This window comes from Oncorhynchus nerka, linkage group LG28 (genome assembly GCF_034236695.1).
Source record: "Oncorhynchus nerka isolate Pitt River linkage group LG28, Oner_Uvic_2.0, whole genome shotgun sequence".
Lineage (NCBI taxonomy): Eukaryota > Metazoa > Chordata > Actinopteri > Salmoniformes > Salmonidae > Oncorhynchus > Oncorhynchus nerka.
The window spans coordinates 30,146,983-30,160,942 of NC_088423.1; the positions used below are offsets into that span (position 1 = coordinate 30,146,983).

The 13,960-nt window shown below is 43.5% G+C and overlaps 2 protein-coding genes and 1 long non-coding RNA gene across 3 annotated transcripts in view; 2 read left to right on the forward strand and 1 right to left on the reverse strand.

Moving 5' to 3' along the window:
• The window catches only part of LOC115113112 (1-phosphatidylinositol 4,5-bisphosphate phosphodiesterase epsilon-1-like), a 52,317-nt gene extending 50,240 nt beyond the window's left edge, over window positions 1–2,077 (forward strand). The window contains exons 30-33 of the mRNA XM_065012752.1: window positions 44–199; window positions 397–621; window positions 905–1,146; window positions 1,436–2,077. Coding sequence (XP_064868824.1) covers window positions 44–199; window positions 397–621; window positions 905–1,099 — 576 coding nt within the window. The 3' untranslated portion in view covers window positions 1,100–1,146; window positions 1,436–2,077. The remainder of the gene's footprint in view (window positions 1–43; window positions 200–396; window positions 622–904; window positions 1,147–1,435) is intronic.
• Window positions 2,050–13,960, reverse strand: part of LOC115113111 (hypoxia-inducible factor 1-alpha inhibitor) — a 32,366-nt gene continuing 20,455 nt past the window's right edge. The window contains exons 6-8 of the mRNA XM_029640362.2: window positions 13,340–13,403; window positions 11,904–12,014; window positions 2,050–10,275 (exon numbers count right to left, since the gene is read on the reverse strand). Of these exons, the coding sequence (XP_029496222.1) occupies window positions 10,219–10,275; window positions 11,904–12,014; window positions 13,340–13,403 (232 nt within the window). The 3' untranslated portion in view covers window positions 2,050–10,218. The remainder of the gene's footprint in view (window positions 10,276–11,903; window positions 12,015–13,339; window positions 13,404–13,960) is intronic.
• The window catches only part of LOC115113113 (uncharacterized), a 28,214-nt gene continuing 17,627 nt past the window's right edge, over window positions 3,374–13,960 (forward strand). Inside the window, exons 1-2 of the long non-coding RNA XR_003861079.2 lie at window positions 3,374–3,459; window positions 4,230–4,392. This is a non-coding gene — a long non-coding RNA (uncharacterized LOC115113113). The remainder of the gene's footprint in view (window positions 3,460–4,229; window positions 4,393–13,960) is intronic.

Genomic DNA, 13,960 nt, shown 5'->3' on the forward strand with positions numbered 1-13,960 from the left:
ACACTACCGTTAACCATAAGTTTACTATTCACCTTTGTTTCAGCCTTTGAATGAAGGGAAGACAGATATAGAGATGGAGGTAAGCTGTGGACTGGAGGATGATTCCTTCCTGGTGGAAGTACATGGAGTGTCTCCTGACCAATCACAGATGACCCTCAGAGCTCCCCGACACATCACAGCCAATGACCTCATCCAACAGGTATATGGTAGTCAGGCACACGCTTGATGTTTTAGATGTTCAGTGTGATTAGAGAATCAAATGGACTGTCAGTCTTTGCATCAGTCTATGAATTTGGGCGTGGTTACCTTTCCTTAACTACACCCCTTAGCTTAACAGAGTTGCAGGATGTTGAAATTATAGATCACGCCTTTACCTGATCTCCATTTCACTCGTAGACACTGAGCAAAGCCAGACAGTCCAGCGTCCTGCTGTCTGCGGGCAACGCCAGCGACTACATTCTGATAGAGGAAGTGGTCAAGGAGCCCCTGGGGCGCAGGCTCCCTGCCAAACCCACCCAGAGGACCCTCCTGGACCAGGAGTGTGTATTCCAGGCCCAGGGGAGGTGGAGGGGTCAGGGGAAATTCATTCTCAGACTCCGGGAGCAGGCTCAGGGAAAGGAGGTGAGGATATGTGATGAGGATAAGTGATTGTGTGTGTCTGTGTGATGCTTCAGTTGTTGATTGCCAAATGTATTAGATTTCCTGCACGGGCAATGTGTTTTTAATTTGTCAGTAACTGTAAATATGTTTCTGTAAAAATGTTTGTTGTGTTGAGTATGGCAAGACCAGCCCAACCAAAAGAACAGTTTGCAAATGTCTCAATCTAACAAATCCCACTATTTTGTAATGACCGATATTGTGGATATTTCTCCGGAGTAACTAGCCATAACTTTAATAACCTCAGACAGCTCAGCGTGAAGACTGTGTCAGACCAGTTCGCGAGGATCGGCGGAAAGGAATATCATTGGCAAGCGAGTTGAAACGACTGACAGGCCGGAGCCGGGCCGTATGGATCGGGGCTCACACCTGCTCTGAGGTGGTGCACAGCAAGGACGAGAGGGCAGCGTGCTGTCTTCATCTGAGCGAGACCAGAGAGTGACGCTAGTGGTTCTCCTCTACACCCGTTCTACTACACACGCACACAAGGTATTATGAGAACTCGAGCATCGTGGAGATCCTGCTGATTCAGTGAATTATAGGATCTCCATGTCTAACCCTCTCTGTCATTTCTGGAGAAGCAAATCCAAGTCTACCTCCTTATAGTTAAACAACCTCGCTATCGTTAGGAATTTGGGGGATGGAAACATTCCATTATGCATCTGAGATCTCCACTGAAGTGTGAAATATGATCTCTTATATTCTCCATTTTCAAACGGAGAGTATTTGTACGTGTACTGTATATGCTTGTAATCTGTTTGTCTTTATCTCCCTTCAGGCAGTCTAATTCAAATGTCCAAGCTGGCCTGACAGGGCAGATGTGGAATTGCAGCCATGCAACTCCTGGGTATCTTTTGTCACTCTGAGCAGTCCACAATCCAATAAACTTTATCTTAATCTACCTGGAGCTGGCACAATATCAGCATGTGAATTTATTGAAGACTTGCATTAGTTCCTCAAACTAACGCCTAACACAATCTTCTGACATGCAAAGACCCAGGTTTGAATCCAGTCGGACATAAGAGACAAACACAAACTGTAGGACAGATACAGACCAGCAGATGGTGATATTGTGCTTTCCTATGGTTACAGAAGACCTCAACCTGACAAGTCTGAAGTGGTTGAAGAAACAATCATCAGACGGAGCCGATTTCACCGGTCATCCCTCAAACCTAATTTATACATTAAAGTCTATGGGTTTTATTCAACCTTTCACTACTTTACTTTACTGCTGGTTTAAAATACTGTGATATTACTATTGTATTACTATATAACATTTTCCCAGTGATTTAGCTGTATCCTTTGGTCCATTTCTTCAGAATGAATCACTGCAATGACAGACTTGAATTTGACACCAAACCGCTGTGATGACTGATACAAGGGCTTGATCAATAAAGTTGAACATTTTATTTCAAAGCTACTTGCATAACAATAGAACTCCAGTCATTTAGAAATCAGTGCACAATACAGCAGACACACTCAAATCATACAAGTGCAGGAGCCCAGAAAACAATGTTAAGGTTTTTGAAATGTGTTTTTAGAAAAGACACGGGAAAAAAAAAAAGATATCCATTGTTCTTGCGATTTCTTGAGCCATGCCATAACAGAGCTAGGCACACAAAGTGCAGGTAGGAGAAACAGACACAGTGAGAGCAATTTAACCTCTGGGACTTAACAGACCATTTCTATAAACAAATCAAGCACACACTCCCTTGCTGCTACACACTGTTAGAATATCAGCCTAAATATAAACAGCAAGACATGAACATTCCGCTTGGCACATTCCATATTTGTTTTGAGATTGCCAGGAGTACAATACGGCCTGTTGGGGAGATAATACACTTGGCTAGAACACTCCTAGAACATTTGTAGTCAGTCACTGAAGGTGTAGGATTTTAACACGCAGCATTAGTATAATAGCCTAGTGAATGCTGCGTTCACCATTGAGCACAGCCATGGTCAGTCTGGTTTAACCAGACTATTAATATATTACTGTTAATAACAAACTAATATGATGCAGTTTAAAATCACCACATTACCAATCACAGAAGGGCCTCCATACTATAGGGCTGTTGCAGTGACGTATTATCGCCACACCAGCAGTCAAGACCGCAGTAAAATTCCACGTGACAGTTGAGTAACGGTGTTCTCCTATTATGCACTCTGGACAAGCTTTGGTAGTAGCCAATTCACTAACTACCATCAGGTCCTTAACAGCCTGGTACTCAGGGCTCTATTGTCCATCTAACCACTCTGATATCAATGCAAATGCATTAAAAAAATCACATCAAACACTCATCATCAAAACGGTGTCATGCTTTTTAAAATTCACCTCACTGTGATCGATCAATTTGAAGAAAGAAGTTCAACAGCAGGTTGAAACAGAGTGTAAAACATGGTTGTTGTGGCAAAGCCTAACAATGAAATGGACAGCGCTTTCTATGGTGATTATTAATTCAAAACATCCATATGCATATTAGGGCTTATGCATACGCATAGGCTTATAAGACCAAGCCTGAATTATTTTTTATTTTTTTAAAATATGATTGTGCCTTATACAATACATAGCCTACTGCATATTATACGTGGCAGAAAACCATAAAACAAAACTGATTTTGGGTGTCTTTAGTACATAATTGGTCTGGCCTATAATCCAAAGCGAGGAAAAGTTGTCACACGGGTAAGTTGTCAAACTGTTCATATCTCCAACACTAGAGGCGCTATCTCAAATAGCTCATTAGTGTGACTACATGTTCTATGGTCAACTTCCTGTTCACATGTGGTCAAGGTTACTAATCTGAGGTGAGCACAAATTCCTTATTTTTCCCCTTGAAAATAAAAAATTGGCACTTTACATTTTATGCAATAAAACTTTTAGGTATGAATGTTCAAAATGATAATTTTGCACTGAATGGAGGAGACAATAACGTGTCTTTTGATACTTTAGCTGCAGTCCTATGTTGAGCTAACCTTGAGATTAGCACACATGTCAGTTTGGGGCAAGTTGTCTCAATGACCTTGGGGAAAGTCTTCACATGTGACAATACATAGAACATGCTCAAAATACATTGTGATATTGTGTAATCAGCTCTGATAATAATATTAAATGTTACTGTAAATGGATTATCATATAGACATATAGTTTAGAGCAGCAGACATATCCCTGGACTACACAAAACAGACTCTAGCGTGTGTGTGTCTACTAACACACTACATGCCTACTGTATGAGACAGTATATCCACACACAACTCTAAATTTGTGACCCTGTATGAAGTAGTGTTATGAATTGCATTGGCAGCACACGACCTGGCATAATGTTAAAGGCAGTGAGGCAGGTGAAGTTGCAGAACAAATCAAATCAGGAGTACAGAGAAGGATTTTGCCATAAATTACCGTATTCTGACTAGGTATTGTCAAAGTTAACCAGAGAAGAAGTTGAAAGTCAGACAGCCATGCCAACAACCGTGGTAGGCTATACAAAGCCACGGCAGGTTTTTTCAGCTGATTTGGAGATGCAGCTTGTTCAGTATATTATTAGGTCAGCTGACATTTATTTTGGTCTGTCGCCAAGTGAGGTCAGAAGACATGCCTACCAGTTTGCTGTGGCACACCAGCTGAAGTTCGCGCCAATGTGGGCAGAAAAGGAAAAGGCCAGCTCGGAGTGGTTTACAGGCTTCTTAAAGCGGCACCCAACGCTGTCACTGAGAAAGCCAGAGGCAACTAGCCTTGCCAGGGTAAGTAGCTTCAACAGAGAAAATGTTAATGCTTTCTTCGACAATGTCGCAGAAGTGCTACAGAAATAACTATTTGGACCAGGAGACATATGGAATGTCGATGAAACTGGGGTGACCACTGAACATAAACTTGACAAAGTGGTGGGCAGACATGGATTCAAACAAGTAGGGTCACTGACCTCCGCTGAAAGGGGAACCCTTGTCACACTGGCCTGTGCTGTCTCAGCCACAGGGAATAGTATACCTCCATATTTTATATTCCCCGTGTCAACTTCCACAATAATTTCCTGATAAACGAGCCACCTGGCAGCAAAGGAGGGACAAATCTCTCTGGGTAGATGAAAGATGTGCACTTTGTTGACTTCCTGAAACATTTCGTCAAGCAAATGAGGTGCTCAAAGGAGAAGCCCTGTTTACACCTTTTGGACAACCACGAGTCTCACATGTCCATTGATGGACTCTATTATGCCAAAGAAAATTGCATAATTATGCTGTCATTCCTACCCCATTGCTCTCATCGGCTTCAGCCCTTAGACAGGTTTTTCTACATGTTTGTCTACAGGCCACTAAAGAGGCACATCAACACCACGTGTGATGCCTGGATGAGGAACAATCCCAGGAAGACAACATCGATTTATGACATTCCTGGGATTGTTGCAATTGCCAATCCTCTGGTTGCAACACCCTTGAACATTCAGGCTGGCTTTAGGGTGGCTGGGGTACAACCTTACAACAGGGATGTATTTCTGGAAAATGAGTTTGCGCCATCCTACGTTATAGATCACCCCATTCAGAACCCAACCCTACCAGGCCCCAGCACCAGCCCTGCCAGGCCCCAGCACCAACCTGCCAGCCCCATTCCAGCCTAGCACGAGCTCAGACACAGACCTGCCCAGTTCAAAATGTGGATCTGCAAAGAACAAGAAGGAAGCTAAAAAAAAAAATATTGTAGAAGAGTCATCAGATGAAGAGTGCTTCTGTCTCATCTGTGTGGAGCCATTTTCAAACAGCCTGCCAAAGGACACTTGGGTGAAGTGTGTGAGATGCAACAAATGGGCCCATGATGCTTGCACCTCAGGCCAGGCAATGTATGTGTGCCAGAACTGTGTTTCTGAAGATGAGTCTGATTAGTCAGATACGGATGTGGGCTGTTACAAAACTGTGCATTAGCGTGTTTAAACACAAAGTCTGTTTTGCTAAGACTTTAAACATTTAAGCAAGTTATCTGCAGAATTTAATTCCATTCCGATTCCAACAATTACCGTGGATCTAAACTGAAACAAACTGAACAAGTTCCACAGACATGTGACTAACAGAAATGGAATAATGTGTCCCTGAACAAAGGGGGGGTCAAAATCAAAAGTAACAGTCAGTTACTGGTATCAGTACCAGCTGCATTAAGTACTGCAGTGCATCTCCTCCTCATGGACTGCATCAGATTTGCCAGTTGTTGCTGTGAGATGTTGCCCCACTCTTCCACCAAGGCACCTGCAAGTTCCCAGACATTTCTGGGGGGAATGGCCCTAGCCCTCACCTTACGATCCAACAGGTCCCAGATGTGCTCAATGGGATTGAGATCCGGGCTCTTCGCTGGCCATGGCAGAACACTGACATTCCTGTCATGCAGGAAATCCCACACAGAAAGAGCAGTATGGCTGGTGGCATTGTCATGCTGGAGGGTCATGTCAGGATGAGTCTGCAGGAAGGGTATAACATGAGGGAGGAGGATGTCTTCCCTGTAACGCACAGCGTTAAGATAGCTTGTTGTCATTGCAGGCACAGTCCAATGATGCTGTGACCATCCACCTCTAAATTGATCCCGCTCCAGAGTACAGGCCTCGGTGTAACGCTCATTCCTTCAACGATAAACGCGAATCCGACCATCACCCCTGGTGAGACAAAACTGCAACTCGTCAGTGAAGAGCACTTTTTGCCAGTCCTGTCTGGTCCAGCGATGGTGGGTTTGTGCCCATAGGCGATGTTGTTGCCAGTGATGTCTGGTGAGGACCTGCCTTACAACAGGCCTACAAGCCCTCAGTCCGGCCTCTCTCAGCCTATTGCGGACAGTCTGACCACTGATGGAGGGATTGTGCGTTCCTGGTGTAACTCGGGCATTTGTTGTTGCCATCCTGTACCTGTCCCGCAGGTGTGATGTTCGAATGTACCGATCCTGTGCAGGTGTTGTTACACATGGTCTGCCACTGCGAGGACGATCAGCTGTCCATCCTGTCTCCCTGTAGTGCTGTCTTAGGCGTCTCACAGTACGGACATTGCAATTTATTGCCCTGGCCACATCTGCAGTCCTCATGCCTCCTTGCAGCATGCCTAAGGCACGTTCACCCAGATGAGCAGGGACCCTGGGCATCTTTCTTTTGGTGTTTTTCAGAGTCAGTAGGAAGGCCTCTTTTGTGTCCTAAGTTTTCATAACTGTGACCTTAATTGCCTACCTTCTGTAAGCTGTTAGTGTCTTAACGACCAGTTCCACAGGTGCATGTTCATTAGTTGTTTATGGTTCATTGAACAAGCATGGGAAACAGTTTTTAAACCCTATAAAATAAAGATCTTTTTAGTTATTTGGATCTTTACGAATCATCTTTGAAAGACAGGGTCCTGAAAAAGGGACATTTCTTTTTTTGCTGAGTTCATGTGCATGCCAGAGAACGTTTGATTTCAAAATTCAAAGTGAAGTGGTCTTGCCACTTAATGTGGGCTCTGACAGCATTATTGTTTTGATTGAAAGGCATGATTTGCCAGATTCTCTAGGCATGATTGTTTTTATTTGGAGTTCTTTAATGAAGTTGAATTTGGTTTTGAAATTAAAATCAATTTTCACAATATATTAGTTGTTCTTATTTGTTGATAATCCAATGTGACAACTTACTCGCTGATGGGGAAAATCGTCACAAGTGCACACTCTCTATTTAACGGTCTACAACTCCATACTGAATGAAATAAGATATGAAGATGTAATGAATGCAAAATATATGCCCAAGACGTCCTTCTTTCATTTGCTATGACATTTATACCATAAATGCTCTCCCCTAACATATGTTTTCATAATTAATTGTGTGGCACATTCCCTTTAGCTATACAGAATATCACCATGCATTTCTATCTCCTCAACCCTCTCCTTTATTCATTTCTAGAGCGTGCAGAGGGGATGTCAACAGTTTAGTTAAATATGTTTCGTTGCGAAAACATGTTAACATTGATGTTAACGAACCGATTACATTCAGTTTCCCAAATTCAGCACTGGGTAGCTGTAGGAACTGGGCATAGAGTTTGGGTGGAATATCACCTGTCGCGCAGCAAGAGCATTCTCCTCAAACTGTGGGTGATGCAGGCCTCCATTCGCAATTCGAGTGCATACAGATGGTGTCTTTTCCCCCCTTGCCCATTTGATAATGGGCCATTCTAAATCTAAACTAATTTTACATATTAATAAAGATTCAATTGAGAATAGTCTGATGGGTGAAAATATGATCACTTGATGAAAGAACAGCTGTGCAGCCTGAGGCAAGGAACAGCGTGCAAACTGGTTTGCGACTCTCAAATGATAAATAGCCTATAGTCACATCATGCAGGCCATATATGTTTTGATTCATACGGTTTGCATCATTCACAACTAAAGTTGTCAAATAACACTAAATCTAGCATATAGGACCTGTTTCAAAATATCACTTTTACGCTAAACATAGCCACTTCATATGTGCACTCGCTCCGGAATGGGAAAAATATCATTTTCTACGTTATTTAGCAAAGCTCAATTATATTCATCTTACTATAAAATAATATAAAATAATGGCACGGCACTTATAAGCATATCTTGTCAGCTAAATTAACAAGCCTATGGCATGGAGCATAGCCAGATAACATACTGTAGGCCAAGTCATATCTGTTCTTCGGAAATACATTTCTTTAGAACTGGCAAAAATAAAAAATGGCTTTATTGTGATGGTGTATATTAAATTGATTTACTATAATTTTTAAAATGTAGATGTTCCAAAGGCGCGCATCAAGGCTTGTATGCCTAGAGGCCCGGAGATGCTAAACGTGTTATTGTTAATTAACGTTCTTTTGCATGACAATAACCAGCTGATAAAATGTCATGACTGCCAAAGCCCTACCCACACATACAGCTTTAAGAACATCGTTTACTTGTAATTTACTTATTTACTCATTTACTCCATTAACTTGAAACCACCTTAACGGTTCTATGACACCAGGGTTGGGTCAATTTGAAAAATTGAAATTAGAATAGTTAACTTCCTGAATTGACTGAATTGAAATGAAAACAGCCCCAACCCTGAAGGACACACCTGGTTTGGAACACAGCACTAGGTCTAAGTCCCAAATGGCACACTATTCCCTTTAAAGTACACCTCTTTTGACCAGGGCCCACAGGGGAAAGGGTACGATTTTACGATTTGGGATGCCACCAATATGTGCTTTAAAATCGGTCCTATGCTCTAAACTGCACCTGTTGAAGTGAAGTGTTCACTGGAAACACTTGACAATGGCACAATAACAACCATCATTCAACTCTACTGACACACACTGAGTGTGGTTGCATGCACACACACTTGTTATATTCTTATTTTACTTTGCAGTTGCAATTGATTAAGTTAAAATACTTTTTAGACCATCCTCAATCTTGACTTAAAATGTACCATGTATTATAACATAAAAAATTCTAAACACACCAACAGAAAATCAGTTATGCCTAAATGTACACAAACCATCATACAAAACATACTTATAACATAGAAATGTTCAGAAATCATTTAAATAAAATAAATCAAGTACAGGCAATCACACAATCAAGCGCTCTTTCAGTGTTTATAAAACACAATATAACTTGTTTTCTGCTAATCGCTCCTAAAAAGCGTAATACCATACAGAAACAAGTCAGCTTACTGACTGTCAACAATTAAATCAACAGAAGAACCAAAATATGACTCATCTCTTTCAGGGTGAACGTGCAGTAAATTCATTTAGAAGTTTGTCACAAAATAAATAGGCCTACTTTAGGTACTAGAAATGTATTCAGTTGATACACTCAGCGGCCAGTTTATTAGGTACACCACCCCGTTCACAAATATGAATCGTTCATTAAGACAGTGAGTCACGTGGCCATGGCTTGCTATATAAAGCAGGCAGACATCGAGGCATTCAGTTACCGTTTGATTGAATGTTAGAATGGGCAAAACAAGTGACCTCAGCGACTTTGAGCATGGTATGATCGTTGGTAACAGGGGCGCCGGATCCAGTATCTCAGAAAGGCCGCCCTCCAGGACAGTGTATAGAATTGACCAAGAATGGTGCAACAAACAAAAAACAAAGTCAGCAGCAGTCCTGTGAGTGAAAACAGCTCGTTGATGAAAGGTCGAAGGAAATGGCAAGATTCGTGCAAGCTAACATGCTTGATGGTATTTGGGGGTTATTCTTTGATACCTACACGGCTGCCTATCACTTGTCTCACACACAAATACACACAACTCTACATTATGTAGTTTACACAGTTCATCAACAGAGTATCAGTCTCTGACGGCATACTGCATGTGGGTGTCCATGGCTAGTCTGTCCATCCACTATTGTCTTCCCACTGGTGGCGGAGGTTGCGATGACTATGGTTCCCAGGCAATCAAAGCAGAGCAGAAAGTGTGATTGGCCAAGTCTCTCAAGGTGACTCAGTGTTGCCATGCACTGCTAGCTTGACAGCCCGCACACACATATACACATGCTCGCCTGCATACACACAAATCAGGCGTGTGTACTGAACGCACACACAAGCAGCAGTTTGGCAACAGTTGTGCGGCAGTACCTCTAGCTGAATCCCTGGTCATATCGGCCCTGGATCATCATATTCAGTAAAGGACCAACCTACAGTACAGACAACACAGATTAATGAAAACATTTACATTAAAACAAAGTCAGTTGTTGGAAACACAAGGGCCTACTATTAGGTAAGATACTGTATACTGTAGCATTGTTTCATTGAGTGTCCTGTCCTCTTTGAACTGCACCCCCCCATTCACTTTGTACTGTACCACATCCCCCCCTCCTCCATTCACTTTGTACTGTACCACATCCCCCTCCTCCATTCACGCTGTACTGTACCACATCCCCCTCCTCCATTCACTTTGTACTGTACCACATCCCCCTCCATTCACGCTGTACTGTACCACATCCCCCTCCTCCATTCACGCTGTACTGTACCACATCCCCCTCCTTCATACACTTTGTACTGTACCACATCCCCCTCCTCCATTCACGCTGTACTGTACCACATCCCCCTCCTCCATTCACTTTGTACTGTACCACATCCCCCTCCTCCATTCACTTTGTACTGTACCACATCCCCCTCTCCATTCACGCTGTACTGTACCACATCCCCCCTCCTCCATTCACTTTGTACTGTACCACATCCCCCCTCCTCCATTCACGCTGTACTGTACCACATCCCCCTCCTCCATTCACTTTGTACTGTACCACATCCCCCTCCTCCATTCACGCTGTACTGTACCACATCCCCCCTCCTCCATTCACGCTGTACTGTACCACATCCCCCTCCTTCATACACTTTGTACTGTACCACATCCCCCTCCTCCATTCACGCTGTACTGTACCACATCCCCCTCCTCCATTCACTTTGTACTGTACCACACCCCCTCCTCCATTCACTTTGTACTGTACCACATCCCCCTCTCCATTCACGCTGTACTGTACCACATCCCCCTCCTCCATTCACTTTGTACTGTACCACATCCCCCTCTATTCACGCTGTACTGTACCACATCCCCCTCCTTCATACACTTTGTACTGTACCACATCCCCCTCCTTCATACACTTTGTACTGTACCACATCCCCCCTCCTCTATTCACGCTGTACTGTACCACATCCCCCTCTATTCACGCTGTACTGTACCACATCCCCCTCCTCCATTCACACTGTACTGTACCACATCCCCCTCCTCCATTCACTTTGTACTGTACCACATCCCCCTCCTCCATTCACTTTGTACTGTACCACATCCCCCTCCTCCATTCACTTTGTACTGTACCACATCCCCCTCCTCCATTCACTTTGTACTGTACCACATCCCCCTCCTCCATTAACTTTGTACTGTACCACATCCCCCTCCTCCATTCACGCTGTACTGTACCACATCCCCCTCCTCCATTCACTTTGTACTGTACCACATCCCCCTCCTCCATTCACTTTGTACTGTACCACCCCCCTCCTCCATTCACATTGTACTGTACCCCCCTCCTCCATTCACATTGTACTGTACCCCCCTCCTCCATTCACATTGTACTGTACCACCCCCCTCCTCCATTCACTTTGTACTGTACCCCTCCATCTCCTCCATTCACTTTGTACTGTACCACACACCCCCTCCTCCATTCACTTTGTACTGTACCACCCCCCTCCTCCATTCACATTGTACTGTACCCCCCTCCTCCATTCACATTGTACTGTATTCCACCCGTCTGTCCAGTTCCAGTACCTCGTGTGGGTCTCCCAGTGCCTCCCCCAGCATCTTCTCTATGTTTCTCATGATTGCCACCTTCTGATGGGCTCTCAGTGGGTTTTCTATCCTCTTGGGCGTTGGCGCACCCTGGGGGAAGATAGATCATATAGTAAGGACAGAACATGAGCTCAAATTCCATTTCTATGAGTAAGGATGTGTCGTGGTGATTCAAGTTTATTTAAAATTACTAGTGAAGACAGTGCATCCTGCTGAGTGAAAAAATATCCCTCAATGCAAAATGATTCATTTCACCAATATTTTGAATAACGCTGCCTCCTTCGGGGTGCCACAACATTTGTTGACATGAATGTTGTAAAGGTGATACTGTCAGTGATATGAGACATGGAGACATATTTCTGTGAGTTCATACGCAATATATACAAAAGTATGTGGACAGCCACACCCGCTGCTGTGATGTGTATAAAATCGAGCACACAGCCATGCAATCAATCTCCATAGACAAACATTGGCAGTCGAATGGCCTTACTGAAGAGCTCAGTGACTTTCAACCTGTTCACTGTCTTAGGATGCCACCTTTCCAACAAGTCAGTTCATCAAATTTCTGTGCTGCTAGAGCTGCCCCCATCAAATGTAAGTGCTGGTATTGTGAAGTGGATACGTCTTGGAACAACTATGGCTCAGCTGCAAAGTGGTAGGCTACACAAGCTCACAGAATGGGACCGCCAAGTGCTGAAGCACGTAGCGCATAAAAATGGTCTGTCCTCGGGTGCAACACTGACTACCGAGTTCCAAACTGCCTCTGGATGCAACGTCAGCACAAGAACTGGAATGATGAATTACGCTTCACCATCTGGCAGTCTGACAGATAAATCTGGGTTTGGTGGATGCCTGGAGAACGCTACCTGCCACAATGTGTAGTGCCAACTGTAAAGTTTGGTGGAGGAGGAATAATGGTCTGGGGCTGTTTGTCATGGTTTGCGCTAGACCCCTTAGTTCCAGTGAAGGGAAATCTTAACGCTCCAGCATACAATGACATTCTAGATGATTCTGTGCTTCCAACTTTGTGGCAACAGTTTGGGGAAGACCCTTTTCTGTTTCAGCATGACAATGACCCCGTGCACAAAGCGAGGTCCATACAGAAATGGTTTGTCGAGACTAGTGCGGAAGAACTTGACTGGCCTGCATAGAGAACTGTCCTCAACCCCACCTTTGGGATGAATTTGAACGACGACTGCAAGCCAGGCCTAATCGCCCAACATCAGTTCCCGACCTCACTAATGCTCTTGTGGCTGAATGGAAGCAAGTCCCCGCAGCAATGTTCCAACATCTAGTGGAAAGCCTTCCCAGAAGAGTTTTAGGCCATTGTAGCAGCAAAAGGGGGGACCAACTTTGATTTTGGAATGAGATGTTCAACGAGGAGATGTACACATACTTTTGGTCATGTACTGTACCTTGTACCAGAAGTTGACAGTGATGGTCACGCCACCACTCAGCAGGGACTCAATGTGGTGCCACCTGAGTTAGCCGTGAAAAGAAAACAGAGCAGGATTAGCAGCTCATTTACAATGTCACCAACAGGTCAAGTCAGGTTCCACAATGCCACAATGTTGGTATTTCAACAACAGCATCCTTAGTGAGAAAACAGCATCATACACGCTACATAACATGTCTTACAAATACAGGGCTTAGTTACAGATACACTGTACATACCCTCACATTGTGATTGTGTGTGTGTGGGGGGGGGGGGTTCTACTAAGCTAACATATATAATTGTTTTAAGATGGTCATACCAAGGATCATTTACCTATTTGATGTGGAATTTTAGTACCCCTTTAGGTGTTAAAAATAAATATTTAAAAAACGATTTGATGAAACGTTGAATTTGGCCATACTGCTACTAGCCCACAGAACTAGCCCATAGAAACACTTTGAATAACAGATTCATTCATGGAAAAAGTCAAAAAATACATTAAAGGGAAGTTTGTTTTAAAATGTCTGTCCTACAATGCATTTGGAAAGTATTCAGATCCCTTCCACATTGTGTTACGTTACATCCTTATTCTAAAAATTAT